This window comes from Onychostruthus taczanowskii, unplaced genomic scaffold (genome assembly GCF_017590055.1).
Source record: "Onychostruthus taczanowskii isolate IOZ18803 unplaced genomic scaffold, ASM1759005v1 scaffold97, whole genome shotgun sequence".
Classification (NCBI taxonomy): Eukaryota; Metazoa; Chordata; class Aves; order Passeriformes; family Passeridae; genus Onychostruthus; species Onychostruthus taczanowskii.
In genome coordinates, this window is record NW_024507768.1 from 1,434,183 (window position 1) to 1,453,710 (window position 19,528).

The 19,528-nt window shown below is 42.4% G+C and overlaps 1 protein-coding gene across 3 annotated transcripts in view; it reads left to right on the forward strand.

Annotated features, from left to right (window-relative positions):
• Positions 1-10: 10 nt before the first annotated feature.
• Positions 11-19,528, forward strand: part of SRPK1 (SRSF protein kinase 1) — a 24,429-nt gene continuing 4,911 nt past the window's right edge. The window contains exons 1-13 of one of the 3 annotated variants that reach the window (XM_041427113.1): positions 11-65; positions 151-211; positions 9,985-10,103; positions 11,008-11,116; positions 11,528-11,615; positions 11,775-11,862; positions 13,246-13,352; positions 14,011-14,176; positions 15,190-15,215; positions 15,695-15,908; positions 16,182-16,610; positions 18,038-18,138; positions 19,050-19,157. In XM_041427113.1, coding sequence (XP_041283047.1) covers positions 53-65; positions 151-211; positions 9,985-10,103; positions 11,008-11,116; positions 11,528-11,615; positions 11,775-11,862; positions 13,246-13,352; positions 14,011-14,176; positions 15,190-15,215; positions 15,695-15,908; positions 16,182-16,610; positions 18,038-18,138; positions 19,050-19,157 — 1,629 coding nt within the window. In that variant the 5' untranslated portion in view covers positions 11-52. Of the gene's footprint in view, positions 66-150; positions 212-5,446; positions 5,545-9,984; positions 10,104-11,007; positions 11,117-11,527; positions 11,616-11,774; positions 11,863-13,245; positions 13,353-14,010; positions 14,177-15,189; positions 15,216-15,694; positions 15,909-16,181; positions 16,611-18,037; positions 18,139-19,049; positions 19,158-19,528 lie in introns of those variants that run through there. The other 2 variants (XM_041427115.1, XM_041427114.1) reach the window with 2 other exon arrangements.

Sequence of the window (19,528 nt, forward strand, 5' to 3'; positions counted from 1 at the left end):
CCCAGCCCGGCGGGCGCGGCGCAGGCGCCCGGGGCCGCCGGCGGTGGCGGCCATGGAGCGGAAAGGTGAGCGCGGCGCGGCCTCCATCGCCCCGCGGGGCCCCCGCAGGGCCCGCCGCCCTTCACGCCTCTCTCTCCTTCTCTCCCTCAGTGCTGGCGCTGCAGGCCCGGAAGAAGCGGACCAAAGCCAAGAAGGACAAGGCCCAGAGGAAGTGAGTGCGGCCGCGGCTCCCTTCAGGCGGCATCTCCCGCCGGCATCGCCGCCTCTTTGTTCCCCCGGCCCTCCCCGCGGGGAAAGGACTGCCGGGCCCGGCGGCCCGGAGAGCGCTCGGGGCAGAGGAACGTGCGAGCCCCCGGGGCCGCGCAGGTTTTTAACCGGAGTTAACCGAGCGCACGGTTCGGGCGCGGGCGGCAGCGGAGCCGGCGCAGCGCGTGGCCCGGGGCGGCCGTTTTGCCGCCCAGCTCTGCCCGGCTCCCCTGGCCGGCCGCGGTCGCGGCTCCCTGGGCTGGAAGGGGAACGGCAGGCTGTGCCTTCCCTGCTTCTCCCCGAAAGCCGGCCGGGGAGTTGCGGTGGTGCTTGGGGACGGAGCTGCGGGTGGTGGTCTGCCCTTGCCGGCTCCCTTGGCCGCGGGCTGTGCCTCGCACGGAGTTGTCAGCGTCCCCTCTCTGCAGTCCCCGGGGCGCTTCTGCGGCTTTGGGAACCCGCTTCTCTCTCCCCACTCCTGACTCTCTTTCCCCCTGAGATTTTTTTCTTTTTGTCCTTGCCTAAAGAATGCCGTGGTGTGTTGTTTACTTCGCTCTCTAACTTTGATGCTCTCGTGTGGCTTCTTTCGTACCGCAGGAATGTCACGAGGCTTTATGTGTGGGGAACTTTTGGAGGCAGATGTAGAAATTAGAAGAACTCGAGTAAATACTAAACAATGGCTTTCGGCAGGCTGCACTAAGTGCTGTGTTCAGCGCTGTTCATGGATTCCTTTCTCCCTTAGATTCTTAGATTCCTTCCCACCTTTCTTAAAAAAGTGGTGTCAATCCTAGAGCTGGTTCTCCATAACATGCTGCTTATTTCTGTAAAATCTCTGGTGACTCAGGATGTTTTTTACTTGAAGGTGCCTAGGACCCAAGATAGTAAGGCTAAGGGTTTGGGGCTGGGAATTGAAGGGTTTTTTCTTTAGGCCTAGAGTAATGCTTTCTCAGCCACTTCCTCAGACACATCACAAGGATTTAAAATATTTTTTTTCTTGTTGCCTTCAGCCAAGAGTCAGTGGTTTTGAGATGGGGCTTTTGAAGCCTTAACCAAAGTATTTGGGAATCATGCATTATGGTTCCATGCTATTCCATACGTGTCCCTGGTATTCCTTGAAGGTAGCATTAGGACAATTTTTAAAATGCTCTCCTCCTTCTCTTAATTTCTGGATGAATAATCCATTGTCTGATTCTATATGTGTTACTTTTTTTTTCTTTCTCTAGCTGCAGACCAGCAATACTGACTGCAAACAGAGTTCACAGTGCAGCTGGAATTGCTGTGTAGATTTTGAGGTTGCTGCATGATAACTTTCAGAGCTGGCATGTTAGGGGTTTTGTATAAATCTTTTTTTAACCACATATTCAGGACAGCTGAAATGCACTGCTGCTTAGCTCTTGATTTTGCCACTAACCTTGATTTGAGTGCAGAGCCATGTTATTTGTGTTTATATTCTTACACTTTATGCTTCAACTTTTTTCTCTGGTACCATAAGTTTATTAGATTGTATCTCAGAAATTAAAGAAACTTGCATGTGCTTTATGCTGTGCAATTAAATGAACTCAGTGTCAGCCTCTAACTTCAGGTGCAGTTCCACAACATTTATTCTATTTAAATACAAAGCTGCTCTAGTTAAATCTTCTAAAATAGGCTTAACTGGGTTGTTTCATGACTTACCATAAAATCTGTACTTGAAACCACATGCAATGCGCTTTTAATATCTGATGTTCCATGACAGTTTAAATCACACATGCAATTTTTTTCTGTTATACATTTTTTCTTTACATTTGCAGTAAATAGCATGTAACAAGGATTTTAAAAGGTTGAGTATTTTGAATTATTATATAAAATTGCAGAGTGTTCTGAAGGGAGTAAAAACAATTCAAAATAGCTTTCATTTTAAAAATGAACTACAGCTGCTTTAAGTTTACCTATAAACCTGATATCATTAAAAACAGAATAAAAAAAATACATTTGGAAAGGTTAAAAGAAACTGGAAAGTTACTTATTTTTGCATCATCCAGTAGTTAATATTGCTTGGTTTAGACGAGACCAGTCTAAACTGATGATTTACACAAACACCTTGTAAATATTAATTATGGTTCTGTGTATAAGCTTTTTAATAGGAAATTAATATATATTTTTGAAATGAGTATATGTTTTTATAGGAAGGTCAACCACATTCTTAATTTTCTGCAAGATCAGGATGATCCTATTTCTATTACTCCTTCCTGTTTTAAAAGTTTAATTTTCTATCCATGAAGTAGAGCATGCATTTATCCTAACACTCTCCTGCAGAAAGAGAGCAGAGTTTCTTGGAATTCTGAAGGTGAGATACCTGTAATTTCCATTGCCCTCGTAATCTTTTCATTCAAATACAGAAGTGATTATCAAAGCACGACAGGACACAACTGAAATTTGCTGGTTTCCATAGAAATCCCTGGGTTTGTGATAGCTGGACTGGCAGACAGCTCTACAAACAGCTTGTTAAGTGCTCGTGTGGGGGAGTGGGGATGGGAAGAAAGAAACTTGATTGCCTGTTATTTGTGTTTTAATACCTTTCTTATGTGAAAGCCAGTACTTGTCTTCAAACTGAGCTCCCACAGATCTGCTAATCAAAATATGTCTTGGTGCCTCTGAGTAGTGGTATTTAAAAGCTAAATGTTTGACTATTTCCAGTCTTCTTTTAAGTTCTTGACAGTGTAGCTCTGGGATGGGTGCTCTGTGGCAGCAGGTATTGTGAATCTGCCCTAGTGGCAGAAAACACCAGGTATTTACTCAGGAAAATAGGGATACAACAGGGAATGAGTTGTAATAATCACAAAATAACGTGGATTGTACACTCACAAGTCCCCCACCATCGATGATATCTAATTCTCCCCAAAACAATTGGAATTTCTCGAGCAGAAAGGCTGGCTGCATCCAAGCAGGAAAACACTTTGATCATTTCAGACCTGAATCATGCTGAAAGCTGTGTGTAGTCAGTTACCATATTCACTGAGCATGATGAGGTTTGCCAGCAGACCTGCGTGTGAGCTCTCATTCTCACTAGATGTGCCTTAACATGAAATCACAGGCACACTAAGAAATAGTAACGAGATGCAGCCTGCAAGCATTCTTCCTTAAAGAGACATTGTCTCCGTGCACAGATGTGGAAATGGGAGAGGGATTTTAAATCCTGGCTTTTCACCATGCCATATGGAGCTTCTTCTCGGATGAAAACACGGAATCCTTAAGTGAGATCTTGCTGGATTGTGTGTGGAGCCCAGCAAAGCACTGGCTGGATGGTTGGGATGGAAAGAAGAGTCGTGGGGTGTGTTTGCAGTGCCTTTATCTGGTGCCTGCAGTGGGATCTGGCTTCGTCCTTGCTCCTGCGTTCACTGAACTGAGTTTTGCTTTGGGGTGTTTCACGGGTGCAATTTGAGCTCACCAGTAAGGGGTGACACTGCTTATAAAGACTGTTGTAGGCTACTTAAAATCAGGAAAGCATTTCCCTTCGGTTTCCTGCAGATGGGCGTCATCTTTGCAAATTTCAAGGGAGAGGCAGACAGAGAGAGGAGTAAGGAGAGTATCTTTTTTTGTTAGTATGTATTTAAGGATGATGGGTGTGACAATTGTGATTTGGCCTAAATGTACCTTGCCTGCCTGGCTTGAGGGTGGAAGGAGTCTGCTTTTGGATCTATTCAAGGTAAGCAATTAGGTAGCATGGACAGTATTTCTGCTGTTTCAGGGGCAAGGAAGAATCTTTTCTGTCCAAAACTGAGTTTTGAAGTCACTCTTAATGCTCTTGAATAGGAAAACCAAACACCTCCTTTCAGGTGTGTTTTTTTTTGTTTGTTTGTTTGTTTTTTTTTTTGTTTTTTTTTTTTTTTTTTTTTTTTTTTTTTTTTTTTTTTTATGTAAGTTTTTGGAGCAGAGAGAACACATTCAGAGTTTGATGATGAAGTTGAGTGTGGAGACTTGCCTGTGTGTCTGGTAATTTATAGAGGGTACCCTTCCTTCTCTGCAAATCTGTAAGAACCCACATTGTGTGGCTGAGCTTTCTTAATTCTTTTTTGCCTTCCTTTTTGTGTGTGGACCAGATAAATGATTCCACTGAAAACTGGCAAGAGGATTCCACTGTGTTTTTCCAAATTGCTTTAACACCTTCTGTAAGGAGCAAGTGAGTGACTCAAATCTTAGCTCCTGCAAATAACTCTTCACCATCCCTGCTGTGCATTGCAGGGGTTGGGTGCTATCTTCAGTGAACATGGAGCAAAATCTTGTCTACAGTGGAAAATTTTGAATGTTTTTAGTTCCTTTTCTAATATGAAGAGGTTTGGCAATGCTAAACTATTAAAAGCATATTCAGACTTCTGTGAGCTTTTAAGGTGAAAATATTTTAGACGTACAAGTGGATGAATTCAATTCCTTAAACCCTCTTGCTTTAAAAGTGCAGGGGCAGCATCATTGTGTCTTTCACTGATAAAGTCCTCCCTAGAAGAGAAATATCTAAATTGTTACTTGCCATGTCACATTGTTGGTGACTTGTTTCCCCTATCACTTACATAAACCAGCAGGATAAACAGGCACAGGAAATGACTGGGAATTGTGCATTGTTGGAAGATGATGTTAAGTACCCGCTGCTGTGAAAAATACTCAGTCCAACTTTTTAAAGAAGATTTCACTCTGCTTGTTTTGTCATTTTAAGCATAAAGGATAAGTTTTTCTTGTAACTCTGGAAGGGGAGGTGTGGAATTACATCAGAAAATTTATTTTTCCTTTGAACACTTTCCCTGCTGAGTGATTGTGCTGGAATTCCTCTATCAAAAGGCTTTCTCTGTCGACAATTACCATGATCCTTGTCTTCATCCCAGCTTTGAATCCACCGGGCTATTGAATAGGCAAATAAAACCGGCTGGTTCAGGAAGATGAAACAAAGTATCTGCCTGAATTTCTAATTTCATTAGAGGGAAGAAGAGACACGTAGACATCAAGAGGAGGGGATGAATCTTTATGCTCACCCCCCTGACATGACTGAATTTGCAGGAGGATCAGCTGAGAGCAAGCCCCAGCCTTGCTGCACGGCCCTTCACCTGCAATGCAGTGCTGGGCAGCTGCAGCTGGGTGCTGGAGGCAAATCCCTCTTCTCCTTCACTCTTGCACAAAGCTTTGCTGCATTTGAGGAGAGCCAGCCCCTCTGCCTGCTGCTGATGTCCCCCTCCTTCCCCAGCACTGTGGTGTCTGACTTTTGATGGCTTTTTCGAAAACTATTGGGCTGTCTTCAGGAATATCTGTATCCATGGGAGGCCGTGCTTCTTGCAGGTAGGTTCCCCTCTCTGATTTTGTCTCGAGAATTTGCAGCTCTTCAGGGAATAGGGACTTTTGGGAGGGTCTCTCTAGATGTGAATTCACACAAATTCTGTGGAAGACTTAGCGTTTTGCCTTAGCTTTTCTGTTCCACGTTGTTTTTCTTAAGTAAAATATTGCTCTGTAGTTGTAGAGGGACCCTGCAGATCCAGTTCATTCTGATGATTAATTAGCACAATGAGAGAGCAAAAGGAAAAGGTGATCACGGTGTTCTTGTGTAGATCAGAGGTGGCTATAAAAGAAAAAAGTACCCTAGAACACTTGGTGTTTAATGTGTAAACAATCATTTAGTATAGGATTTTTATATACTTTATCTGCATTTTGCAATTTTGGCAACAGCTGTTTCAGCTGTCATCTCTAAATACTGGGCATGGATTTTTCTGCTGTCTTTAACAGCCTTTTGTGCCTTTTAGAGTACTGTCTTTGTGAGCAAGGCAGACAGATGAGGTTTGTGCTTTTGTGTATAATTTTTTCTTAGGTATTAATACATATTCTGCACTGATTAATTCTCTCTCACTCTATCTTTGGCTGACATGGTCGTTTCAGGGGAAGAACAGGGTGGTGTATAATAACATCAAACAAATTTTCACAGGAAGGCAAAAAGAATGAGGTGTATTTTGGAGGTGATTTCATAAAGGAAATAGCACTGTAGAGATGTGTGTGACCTGAATTCGGCTTTCTTCCATCAGTTGGTATCCTAGACTCTAATGTAGAAGTGAAATGCTTTTGGATCCCCATGAAAGACTCAGCTGCAGACTCCAGGGTGTGTCGTGTGTGAGACTGCCAGCAGCAGGATTAGTCAGCCCCTTAGGAGGGGCACAGAAAGCTTCCAGGAGAATGGGCTTCAGGGCTTCCAGTAACTTCTTCCTCGATGCATGGAATTGCTGTTATTGAGATGGAATTGCTGTTATTGAGATGGAATTGCTGTTATTGAGATGGAATTGCTGTTATTGAGAAGCACTGGGACTGCAGAATGGTGTGATGTGTCTGTCTGCATCACTGCCACTTCAGGGGAATTTTCTGTAGAGTTCTTTTTAATCCCTTACATCCTGTGCTGTTAAAAAAGTGAAAATCCTGAAACATCTCTGGGGAGAATTACTCTTTACTACTCATGCTCAGTGTGAGGCTCCTGGCTTAAAAATCTTTTTGTGCAGTTCCTGTTCTCTTTACCCTGTCCATAGAATTTGTTTCTCTGAGCATCTAATCTCCCCTTCAGCTATTCTGTCTATGGCCATTTCTTGCCTTTGCTGCCTGCTCTTGAGTTGGGGCTTATGTGTGACTTTATTTGTATCTCAATTGTCCCCAAAGAAATGCAGCAATTTTAAAGAAGCTTTTTGACCTCTAAGATTTTCTGCACCCCCTACTGCAGGTTTCCTTTTTCCTACCCTGACTTATAATTCAGTGACTAAAAAGTCTAAATACTAAATATCTCAGGGCTGGATCAAGCTGCAGGGTTCTTAATAGAAGTCTCATTAGCTTGGCAGTCTTTGGTTTATGGTTTGAGACCATTAAGCTGTTCCTGAATTAAAAAAAATCAGCAGGACTTACTGACAGCAGACGAAAACTAAATGTCTGGTGGTGGGTTGTGCCTGGAAATGAGCTCAATTGTCCCCAAAGAAATGCAGCAATTTTAAAGAAGCTTTTTGGCCTCTAAGATTCTCTGCACCCCCTTCTGCAGGTTTCCTTTTCCCTACCCTGACTTATAATTCAGTGACTAAAAAGTCTAAATACTAAATATCTCAGGGCTGGATCAAGCTGCAGGGTTCTTAATAGAAGTCTCATTAGCTTGGCAGTCTTTGGTTTATGGTTTGAGACCATTAAGCTGTTCCTGAATTAAAAAAAATCAGCAGGACTTACTGACAGCAGACGAAAACTAAATGTCTGGTGGTGGGTTGTGCCTGGAAATGAGCTTTGTAGTTCTTCCTTGTTTAAACGAACTTGAGTTGTGGATTTTAAGTGACTGCAAATTTAGTCATCATCAGGTTAGAACACAAGATTTCTCCCTTTTTATGATTAAGATGCCTGTAGTTTGAATGTGTTTAATGTGTGAAATCTCAGCAGAGTGCATGTGTAGTATGTCAGTGCTGAACATTCATTCTACTGTATAACTATTCCAAATGAAAATATTACATTTTCCCCATGGATTAAGATGAGTTAGTACAGCCCTGATACAATGTGCAAGAGTCCAGCTCAGGACTAAGCTGTGAAAACTGCATCTGAGAGCCTGCCTGTATTGCTGGCATAGCCACTGAGTGGGCAGTTCTTCCTTCTTGCAGCAAAAGGAGCTGAATTTGAAGGAGGGTGCTGGAAGGCTCCGCTGTTATCTGCTTCTTCCCTGCAACAATAGTTTCAATACAAGAAACTTCCGCTAATTCACTGCTGGGAACTCTCTGTGAAGAATGTTATCTGAGCTTGTGTCACTGCTCTAATGGAGTTTGCTGCCCACTTCTTTGGACAACTCCAGCTTTTTTTATTATCTCGTGCTTCTGAGGAAAGGAAGCTTAATGTTGGTACCTTGCAGTACTTGGCCCTTAAATCCTGCCAAAGCAAGTGGTCTGTAGGTATTGTTTTAATTACAAATGTTTGCTTTGTACAGAGGTGTCTTGAATCGTTGTAGGCATTTAAATGTTCCCTGTAATGCTTTGTAAAGTAAATAAATTACCTGATTTTGGTGTTGGCCTTTCATGAGCTGTTTGGCTGTGATCAGAAAGAGCTGAGGTAGGGGAGATGTTTTATTTGGGGAGCACAGCCTGGGTGTGTGAGAGCATGGAGGTGGCCTTTGCTGACATGGCCTTCACAAGCAAGTACTTAAAAGAACTCAGAGTAGCACATTCGATGGAAAGTTAAACACATAAAATGAACACTTTTATTTATGATTGTGGGAGTGAAAAACCTCCAGCACCTCAGTGCCTGATTCCAATCCCTCTGCAATCACAAGCTCTCAGGAGGGTTTACTGAACATCTGCTCTGTGTCCTCCCACTCTCCATAGTTCAGACAACTGTAATAAACTTTGGATCTCGAGTGAAGAGATGAACTAAAAATGCAGCCTGCCCCTTGAGAACAGGAGAAATAAATGTCAAGATTAGGGGCTCTAGTGTTCTAAAGTGTTAGAAGCAGAAGGACTGTTAAATATTCATTTGACCTTGAATATGAAAGGAACAAAGGGCCACAAGCTCTAAAACACTGGTTAACTTTTTTTTTTCCCAAAAGAGAGTAAACACTAACTGATGTTAGTCTTTAAAATAAAATTAATATTTAAATTTTCAAGTTTTACCTAGTATACCAAAATATAAATCTACTTTAGAGAAAGGCAGAGAAGGGGTTCAGAGGCTAACATTTTGGTGGGATCAGTAAGCTTTTAAATCTCTCTTGTTTGGACTTTGCTTGGTTCCAATATGAAAGTGGATCATGGGCATTAAGGTGCATTTCTCAATAGTATGCAAAAAATTATTTCTGGCTACTTTTAGCTTAGGAATAAAAGCACTGCTTTGTGTTCTGTGTGAGACATGCAGTGTGATCTCTGTGTGTGAGAAATGCAGTGTGTTCTGTGTGAGAAATGCAGTGTGATCCGTGTTCTGTGTGAGAAATGCAGTGTGATCTGTGTGTGAGACATGCAGTGTGATCTGTTATCAGAAATGCAGTGTGATCTCTGTGAGACATGCAGTGTGATCTGTGTGTGTGTGTGACATGCAGTGTGATCTCTGTGTGTGTGACATGCAATGTGATCTGTTGTCAGAAATGCAGTGTGATCTCTGTGAGACATGCAGTGTGATCTGTGTGTGTGTCTGACATGCAGTGTGATCTGTGTGTGTGTCTGACATGCAGTGTGATCTGTGTGTGTGTCTGACATGCAGTGTGATCTGTGTGTGTGTCTGACATGCAGTGTGATCTGTGTGTGTGTCTGACATGCAGTGTGATCTGTGTGTGTGTCTGACATGCAGTGTGATCTGTGTGTGTGTCTGACATGCAGTGTGATCTGTGTGTGTGTCTGACATGCAGTGTGATCTGTGTGTGTGTCTGACATGCAGTGTGATCTGTGTGTGTGTCTGACATGCAGTGTGATCTGTGTGTGTGTCTGACATGCAGTGTGATCTGTGTGTGTGTCTGACATGCAGTGTGATCTGTGTGTGTGTCTGACATGCAGTGTGATCTGTGTGTGTGTCTGACATGCAGTGTGATCTGTGTGTGTGTCTGACATGCAGTGTGATCTGTGTGTGTGTCTGACATGCAGTGTGATCTGTGTGTGTGTCTGACATGCAGTGTGATCTGTGTGTGTGTCTGACATGCAGTGTGATCTGTGTGTGTGTCTGACATGCAGTGTGATCTGTGTGTGTGTGACATGCAGTGTGATTGATCTCTGTGTGTTGTGTGACATGCAGTGTGATCTCTTTCAGACCTGACACCCAGCACCGGGGCCCTGCTGCTCAATCCGAGAGTGATCTTCCAGAGCAAGAGGAGGAAATCCTGGGATCAGATGATGATGAGCAAGAGGATCCAAATGATTACTGTAAAGGTCAGCACTTGCCTATTTAAGATGCATGATTTTCAATGCAATCAAGGAATCCCCTCAATTTACCATTTCCTGCAGAGAATGAAAATAGACTCCCTCTTACATTAAGAGTACTTTGAAACTGCATCATGATAATAACTTTTTCCAAGCCAACATGAAATGGAGAAGGTGGTCTCCAAGTTTCCTTCTGTTATCAGTCAGGATTTGAGTTGCAGAACTGGTTTTAATGTGTAAGTTTAAAGCTGTTAAAAGCCCTCTGGCACAGAGGAGAAGTTAATATTGATAAAAGCAAGTAGGCATGTAATTATTTTTTAAAAATTTTATTGTAAAAGGGACATTTTCAAATCCTTTTCATATTTTTCAGTTTTCTTTTGAAGATCAGATCATTATCTTGATATCTGTTCTTCAGAAAAATTTGTTTCTGCAAATAGCCTTCCCTTGTTTTTCTGAGCAGAAATGAAATGCAGAGCAAATGAAAACACCAAATCACAATTTCTTCTCTTTGTTCTGTTTTCTGCCAGTTCTGTCTTTGACTTTTCATGGTTTTGCTTCTGTGATGGAATCCTCCTGTATAGTCAGGAGATGTGAAGGGTGCAGAGGAGACTTTCCTTTATTCTGGGGCAGAGTGCTTTCCAGTCAGGAAAATTGCAAGGAGAACTGTTTGGATCTTGGTTGCAGTTCCAAGTTCCAATTCCAGGTCTTGGTTACCTCTTTCATGTTCTAGGCTCAGAGCATACAAAAGCAATGCTGATATTTGGAAGATTCTGTTACCATCACAGCCTGTGTTTTCCAAAAGTAGTCAGCCTAGCAGACTGCAGGTGTTTTCACTGGGGAAATATTTTGTGGTGCTGCAGTGATTGTGGTGCTTGTTCCCCTGACCTGTTCTCTGGTTCTTGTGTTTCTCCAGGGGGTTACCACCTTGTGAAAATAGGAGATCTCTTCAATGGACGTTACCACGTGATTCGGAAGCTTGGATGGGGTCACTTCTCCACCGTGTGGCTGGCTTGGGACATCCAGTAAGTGCTCCTCTTGCAGCTGGTGTTCCTGCCAGGCATGCACAAACCTGAGCACAAAACATCCTCTTAGTTTTATCTAAAAACTCAAAGCATTAGCTGTCCACATCCTGGAACAGGAGTTTCTTCTGCTATTGTGCGTGCAAGTGTGTGGGAGGGACTTAACAGGACAAACCATATCTGTGGGAAGAGTTGTGTTCAGTCTCTGACCTATTTTTCCATATTTTGAGAAATGACTAACACGAATCTTGTGTTAAAAAAAGACTCAAAGGCAGTCTTTGAGTGCTTAAACCTTATTTTTCCATGATGTATGAAATAAACTCTCTTGCATGCAAAAGAATTGGGATAATCCTGGAGCATAAGTTCTTCGTGTGAGCATTAACAGTTCCCAATTTACTTGCCATGTTTGCACAGAGGGAGGAGATTTGTGGCAATGAAGGTGGTGAAGAGTGCAGAGCACTACACAGAAACGGCCCTGGACGAAATCAAATTGCTGAAATCGGTGAGTGCCTGAATTTGGCTCAATTTTATTTTACTCTTTTTTTTCCATTTTTGGGAGTTTACCTCTGTCAAATGCTTGATGTTTCCACATCATGAGGAATTTCTGTAGGAAGCAAACAGTGCAGTGGATCTGACATCACAATAACCTCTTTCCCTGCAGGTCCGCAACAGCGACCCAAATGACCCAAGCAAAGAGAGAGTTGTTCAGTTATTAGATGACTTCAAGATTTCAGGAGTGAATGGTTCCCGTATCCTTTTGTGGAATAAAAGCCAAAGAATTGAAAAGATGGGAGTTTCTTGGGCAGCTGCCTTGCTTTGGCAAGCAATGCCCAGGCATCCCTTTCCCTGCCCAAGGAAACCTGTAGGAGGATCTGCCTCCAAACTGCCTGCTGAGCTCACATCCAGAGTGATGATTCAGTGTGGTGTAATTGGTGTCAGCACTGCTTGGTTGTGCTTTTAATGTTCTGCCACCAATTTGTGAATCAGGACCGAGTGGCTGTGTCAGAGGTACCTTTGAGGTAGGAGAGCCCATCTACCTCAACCCCTCAATTTTGCAAGCAGCCTGTTAAGAACCTGTTATTTCAGTACAGGATGTTAAAATCAGTAGCTGAAAATAGCCAGTGAGCCATCTATAACTTGAAAATAAGCTGGGTTATCTAGTTATGGAAACATCTTACTTTGTAATTTATCAGCATTGTTAGGATGTTTGCTTTGACAGTGGCCTGTAGTTCTGGGAACAGCCTTCTCACAGGCAGTGATTTGTAGCAAGTGCTAATAATGGATCCTCAAAATTTCAAAGTTGGACTTTTGTGCATTGTTTTCACTTGGAAATAAGTTACATTTTATTTCAGTGAGAATTGCTGGGCTGCTTGAGAGAATCGAGCTGCAGGTTATAAAAAGCAGACACATAATGCATTTTCTCTAACTTTTTTCCTGAGTAAATGTTGATTTGAGCTTGTATTTCTTGCACTCTTGTGAAAAGCATACTTTCTGCCAGTATAGATGAAAAGCACCCTAATAAACTCATAGAAGTTTGGCTTCTAAAATGGGGGCACTGTACTGAATATGTCACTGGAGTGACTGTAGCTGTTGAGATCTTAGAGCTCAAAAGCAGATCATATAAATATAGTTGGAAATCCAGGCTTGTCAAAAGTTTGTTTTGCTGGTAAAGAGGCAAAGGAGGGCAAAGAAAGTGACTTTATTGGTCTGAAGATTATTTATGAAATGGAAATTTTATTATCTTTCCAGGTAATGCTGGTACAGAGAGATCTGGCATGGAGTTTTGCCTGGGGCAGATGTGTAGGCTGTTCCAAAACATACAGTAAATAATAATGTACATTTGTGCAACTGGCTCCCACTCAGAGCAGGAGGCTGCTACTGCTGCAGTGGGACCTTTGTGCAGCTCCATCCCTCTGTATTGTATTTTATTTTATTTTATTTTAGGTAGTGGCACTGTTGTGTAGGATAGAATGATGCTGTTGGGGAAGGCAGCTTTTCCCAGCTGTGTCAGAAGGATGAGGGTTCTTTCACATAAAGTGCCCAACTGGTTTGAATTTCTTTTGATCCTCAGTCCTGGGAATTTGGGGTTCCTTGGGTCTGGATGTCCAGGTTTTTCCTTGATTCAGTTCCAGATATCTGTATGGTGTTTGAAGTTCTAGGGCATCATCTCCTGAAGTGGATCATCAAGTCAAATTATCAGGGTCTTCCACTCCCTTGTGTCAAAAAAATCATCAAACAGGTAAGTTCCAGTTCTGACTGCACTCTTCCTCTTGACCCAGTTAAAAATCTTTCACTGATATTTCCCAGATCCAAGGAAACAAAAGTTAAAAATCCATGGTATCTCCTTCATGCAACAAAATATTCTTGGGTTAGTACTTCTTTTCTCAACTGCAAACCCCTTCTGCTGCAGATAGTTGTTTTCTGACAGTTAAACCGTGATGGTTTTTGCTTTTAACCTCTTCTTACCTCAGTCATTCCTCATAAGTGAAGTATTTTTTAAAGCTGTCATGGTAAGCACGGTGCTTAATGATGGGAAGAGCAGGAGAAACTGGTTCTCCCTCCTGGGTGGTAGCCTAAGAAGAAACACCTTTCTACATGGGAGGTGCAGGAGAGGAGGAAAGTGTGATTTTATTGTAGAGTATTAAAATTAGATTTTCACCTGTGGTAAGTTAAGCTGTGAGGGTAAATAGAGTATTTTAAAATGGTAGTTAAAATCTGTATGCAAATCTGTTCTTGTGGAACTGGGCTGTAACCACTGATGACACCAGGTCTAACCTGAAGCATTCTCAACCACACAAACCCTTTCAGCTTCACTGGCCATCCTAGGCACTTTTGCATTTTCACTTTGCTCTCAATTAGATTGTCTAATGGCTGACTTCCTTCTTCCTTGCCTGCAGGTTCTTCAGGGTCTGGATTACTTGCATACAAAATGCAGAATCATCCACACAGATATAAAGCCTGAGAACATCCTGCTGTGTGTCAATGACCAGTACATTCGCAGGCTGGCTGCAGAGGCAACAGAGTGGCAGAGATCTGGGGCTCCCCCACCATCTGGCTCTGCAGGTGATTTTTTTTTTTCTTTTTTCATTTTTTTTTTCCCTGAAAATTGATGCTGTTCCTCCCACATATCCCCAAATCATCGCTAAGGAAAACTTCCTGAATACGGTAGAACAACAATGCAAGTAACCTTTGAAAAGCTGAGTGTAAATTGGGAAATTAGTCATAAATTGTAACTCAGATGATGGGGAAGGCAGTTTGTGTCAGAAAACAAGGGGGAGGATAAATGCACACTGGAGCCTGCTTTTAACAACAGCTATTAGAGAATTCTGTGAATTCTGTAATCTGCACTGGTAAAGTCAGTCTTATGTAGCACAATGTTGATGCACTCAATAGAGAACTGGTGTAAAAATCTGGCAAAATTCTCACATTTCCTTCAAAAATTTATTACCTTTCATTGCATGATGCTGGAAATGCATTTGATGAGAGTTTCAACAAGATGAGTTACCTGTTGTCAGTTTGCAGAAGTCTGGAAAACTGTAACAAAACCACCTTCCTTGACATGCAAACATCCTCAAAGATCTGAGGGCAAATCCTCTTGTGTTCCTCCTCAGAGCATCCATCTGTAGTTGTGTGTACTTTTCAAAAACCACTGCAGTGTGTGTTGGAAGGCTCTGTCAGTCATAATCTTACAACACCAACACTGAGCTGAACTGATCACAGCACATCTTAGCTTAAGGAAGCTCCCTGAAGTTTGGTATTTTAATGCTTTGATTTGCATTTTCATTTGGGTAGGATGCATAATACATGCAGTAAATGAAGCTATGTGGCAGGAAGTCTTTGATATCAGTCAAGCAAGTCTCCTGTCTGAAACTTGAATTATGCATTTGCTCATTTGATGTTTTTATAATTTTTTTTATTGTTGTGTTTTTGTAGAGAAATGAGCCTTCAAAATCACATTTGCTGATATCATTAAAATGTTGTTATCACATCACATAGGAAAAATTCTTAACACCAGAATGCAGTTGCAGTTTTTGAGTATAGCCATACTGATTTACTGATCTTCCTTTCCCTTTCAGTGAGCACTGCACCACAGCCTAAACCAGTAAGTGTAATACTTTCAGCTGTAAGTATGCATCTACTGCTAGTATCTCCTGTATTGTTTCATGATCCAGTCAGCATTGAGAGAGAAATCTCAGAAGGAAAAAGTGTGATTTGTGTTTGGCATAGGCATCAGGTTCACTGCTGTCTTGGACTTGTAAATGGTATTAGTTCATTTATCACCAGAACAAGGAGTGGTGATCTCAAGGTCTGTTGGGAAAGTGACTGTTCTGTGGAGTGTGAGATCTCCCTCACTTGGAGAATAATGTAGGTTTTTCAGGTCAGGGCAAAAATGCACTGGTAAGAGCCATAGACAAGAGGTTCAAAACCCAGAATAGCTGCTTTTTATCTGGGAGAGGAGCTGTCTCCAGCATTTTCCTCACAGACTGTTCCTCAGCTCCAAGATAAATTAAACCTTGGTGCATTTTAAATTTATTGAAGTATAAAATGTTAAGTCCAATTTCTCTGCTTGCTTCTGCGTAGGCTGACAAAATGTCAAAGAATAAGAAAAAGAAGTTGAAAAAGAAGCAGAAAAGACAGGCTGAGTTGTTGGAGAAGCGAATGCAAGAGATAGAGGAAATGGAGAAGGAAGCAAACCCAGGGCAGACACAGCCTGAGGAGGAGGAAGAAGCTCAGACCCCTCTGGAAATGCTCATAAAAGTCAGTCCATCAGAGGAAAGTATCAGCAAAAAGCCAGGTATGGACCTAAAGCTTTGCCAGCATGGCATGGGCAGTGTTTCCTCATGGGTGTGAGGAGGGTGTACCTTTAGCAGAGGTGGCTGTTGTCATTTCACCTGCTTGCATTGGGTCCTGTCCTTGTGGTGAGACTGGGAAATCTCCTGTTGCCATCTGAGTGAATGGCTGTGTCCAGTTACATTTACAGCACTCCCTGCTCTCAGGGTGCCCTTGAACACCTTCCAGCTATTTATTAAGTGATATTCTGCTACATTCTCATTTTCCCCTCTTGCAGCAGAAGCCCTTGGACAGGAGGGATCTAATCTCATGGAAAGCAGCGTGGAAAAAGGTGGGACAGAAATCAACTGCAACGGAGTGATCCCGATGACAGATCTGACAGACTCTGGGAACGAGGGCTCTGTGCGACTCGAGGACGACCTGCACAACGCCAATGACTGTGGCAGTGACCCTCACACACAGAAGGATGAGAACTTGCACGGCTGTAATTACAGTCAGCACAACAGTGACTCAGAGAGCAGGCCCCAAGAAGCAGTGTTGGACTTGTTTGTGCCCCTGGTCCCCGAGGATTCCATGGTGTGCCAGCCCACCCCCAACCAAGAGCAGGCGTTCAGCGAGCAGGGGATCAACAATTTTCAGGAAAGCATCAGGACAGAGATCCCTTCAGAGGATGAGAATGAGACTAACAGCCCGACAGACAACAAAGGTACAGGAGGAAGCTTGTAAGAAAGGGCTCCTTGATGTGGGAGATTTTGTTCCAACATTTGATGGTATGAACAGAAATGTGCATTTTGTAGGCTGCAGTGATCAGAACCACCTGTTGGAGAGTTTTCCTGCCAGGAATAACTAACCTGACAATCACACTCCAAGTTATTTGCTGTTTGTAGGTGCTGGTTGTAGCTGTGCCTCAGTTTTGACTTTTGAGTGCATAAATATTCCTGCTTTTTAAAAACACCTATGCCTTTGGTTTTCAGTGGGGGAACATTTCCTCTTTTGAATCAGGTGCTGCTAATGTGATTTTCATTAAGCCTACAGATTGTCACTTGCTGTTAAATGAAGGGATAGGTATGATCTGTGTGTTCTGACAGTTTGGCTCTTAATATGGAGCAAAGGTAGCTTCTCTCCATTACTCAAGATGGGTAAATGTTTTCCCATTTAAAAACAAAGCTTATACAGTGTAGGGAAAGAAACCCAATTTCTTTAATGCTTTTATTTAAATATGAATTTCTTCAGAGTGGAAAAATTGTGTCTTGTAAGCTTAGCAGAAAATAAGACATGAAATAGTGTGCAGCAATTTAAACACATTCCAGGTGTGTATGTGTTAAAAATATGAATTGGTAAAACTGTTCATTTTTGCATCTTTGTGTCCTTGCCAGGTGATATGTATCTGCTTGGAGAAGGAGGCTAAAACTACCATTTGTACTTACTAAAAAAAAGTATTCTAGCATTTTCTTGCCCAGAGTACCACTAGGGGAGTTATTTGAGATTTTTGAACAATTTGGATTTTGAAACTTAAACTGCACTTTGCTGGATGCCTCTGCTAGGTTACTGACATATTTTGTTTCTCACAGCCCTCTCCCAAATTTACAGCTTCAAACTCTCCCAAATGTTTGGTTCAGAGGTACAGCTGGATGTCATTTAGTGACTTAATACTTTTGTTCTCTGTTCTGTCATTCAATTTTCCCAGCATTTCCTTTAGCTGTTGTAATTGTGTTGCAGCACTGAGTGATGGGTATGTCAGAAAGATGCTGTGACATGGGGACTTTTCCTTCAAAGATTTAGGAAGGCTTAAGGGGGTTTTGAGCTTTGTTTGGTTTCTGGCAATGCCCTTATTTCAGTGGTTTTGGGTTTTTTTTTTTAAATATAGACAGGCTGTGCAAAAAAAAAAAATGCTGGGAAATAGTCACTGTTGCATATGCTCATTTATCCTTCTGCTTAATGACACCAGTTGGGTCTTAATGATGTTGTTGATAGTGCAGAGTGATGCTCATTTTTATACCCAAGCATCAGGGAGGGAGCAGTTCTGATCCATCAGAAAAACTTCCTGGCTGGGGAGAGGTTGACAGGATTTGGGTGACAGATGGTGACACTGCCTATGTAGCTTTAATCAGCTGTTGTACACATTGCCTCTAGGAAAATCAGCTGCTGGGAATTTCCTTCTTAATCCTCTTGAGCCCAAGAATGCAGATAAGCTCAAAGTGAAGATAGCTGACCTAGGAAACGCCTGCTGGGTGGTAAGTTTGGTCTTTTCACATTGACTTTTGAAAGCTGCAGGTTCAGTCACTTTGCCAAGATGGAAAATAATCTGTAAAACACATCCTTAGACCTGGCTGTGAAAGCAGTGACAGTTTGAAACTATGACAGGGAAAAAAGAGGGGAAGCAGGGACACAGAGAAAGAAATGCTCCTCTAAACACAAGATTTCAGGCCATGCTTTGGGTGCCTCACTGCCATTTGATTACTTCTTGTAGGGCTGTGAGCTGTGTCACACACAGAGTGTGGAAATCTGCTGTGTGAAATTGCTGAAGGAGTTTCTCAGTCTCCAGGAGAGCCTACAAAGTTGCAAACAATTGCTCTGATGAGCTGGTTCTGTAGCTTGTCAGACCATTGCAGTGCCTTCACAAGCACATGAAAGAGACTCACACAATAAAAATCCCAAGTTTTATTCTTTGATGGTTGTGCTGTGCTGCTTTCAAATGTTTGACATTTCAAGTAGAAGAAATAGCTCTTTTTACTTGGCTTCTAAAATGGCAAATCACTTCAGATCTGTTGGGAGAGATGAGTCTCAGCTCAGAATTGCAGTCAGGCTTGCAGTGCCTGCCAAGGTGATTTCTCACCTTGCTGTTGCTTATCTGCTTTAAGGTAGCAGGACCATGGCCTGTTTGCCAGGACTGGGTAGGAGATGCTGCAGAATCTTCCTTTATTCTGGTTTTGTGGCTTGTTTTCCTCTGAATTGCTGGATAGTTTCACTTGGAGGAGTATCTCATGTACAGCATTGAAACAGCACTTACAGGAATATAAGGAAATAGTTAATGAGGATGTAAAACGAAATGGTAATGAGCTTTGATCCACTCTAGCCTTCCAGGCTGTTGATTCTCCTCTTCTAAGCAATCTTGAGGTGTTAATAAAACATTTCTTGTCCTTAGCACAAGCACTTCACTGAGGACATCCAGACGAGGCAGTACCGCTCCCTGGAGGTGCTGATAGGGTCAGGGTACAACACCCCTGCTGACATCTGGAGCACAGCCTGCATGGTGAGTTCTGCAGCTGGGCATGCTCCTGCTCTGTGCTCTGCCCTCTGAGCTGCTGAGGGACTGGCAAAAATCCCTTACAAGTGTTCAGTCAGCTTCCAGACTTGTTGAATAACAGGTTTCCACACCAGAGCTGGTTTGTAAATTTATCTTTTTTTTCTCCACATGTGGCTTTCTTTTTGAAGGTTTTGTTGTCCAGCATCAGCAGATTTTAAATATGATTGTACTTTCTATCGTGCTTTCTGGAAAAGCAGGACAACCAGGCAATTCTGAACACAATGTCTTTTTATATTAAAAAATAAAAACCTTTCTGCTGGTTCTAGCACTATTTCACAAGTGCCTTCAGTATAATTTCTAATTTTAAGCATCCTCTG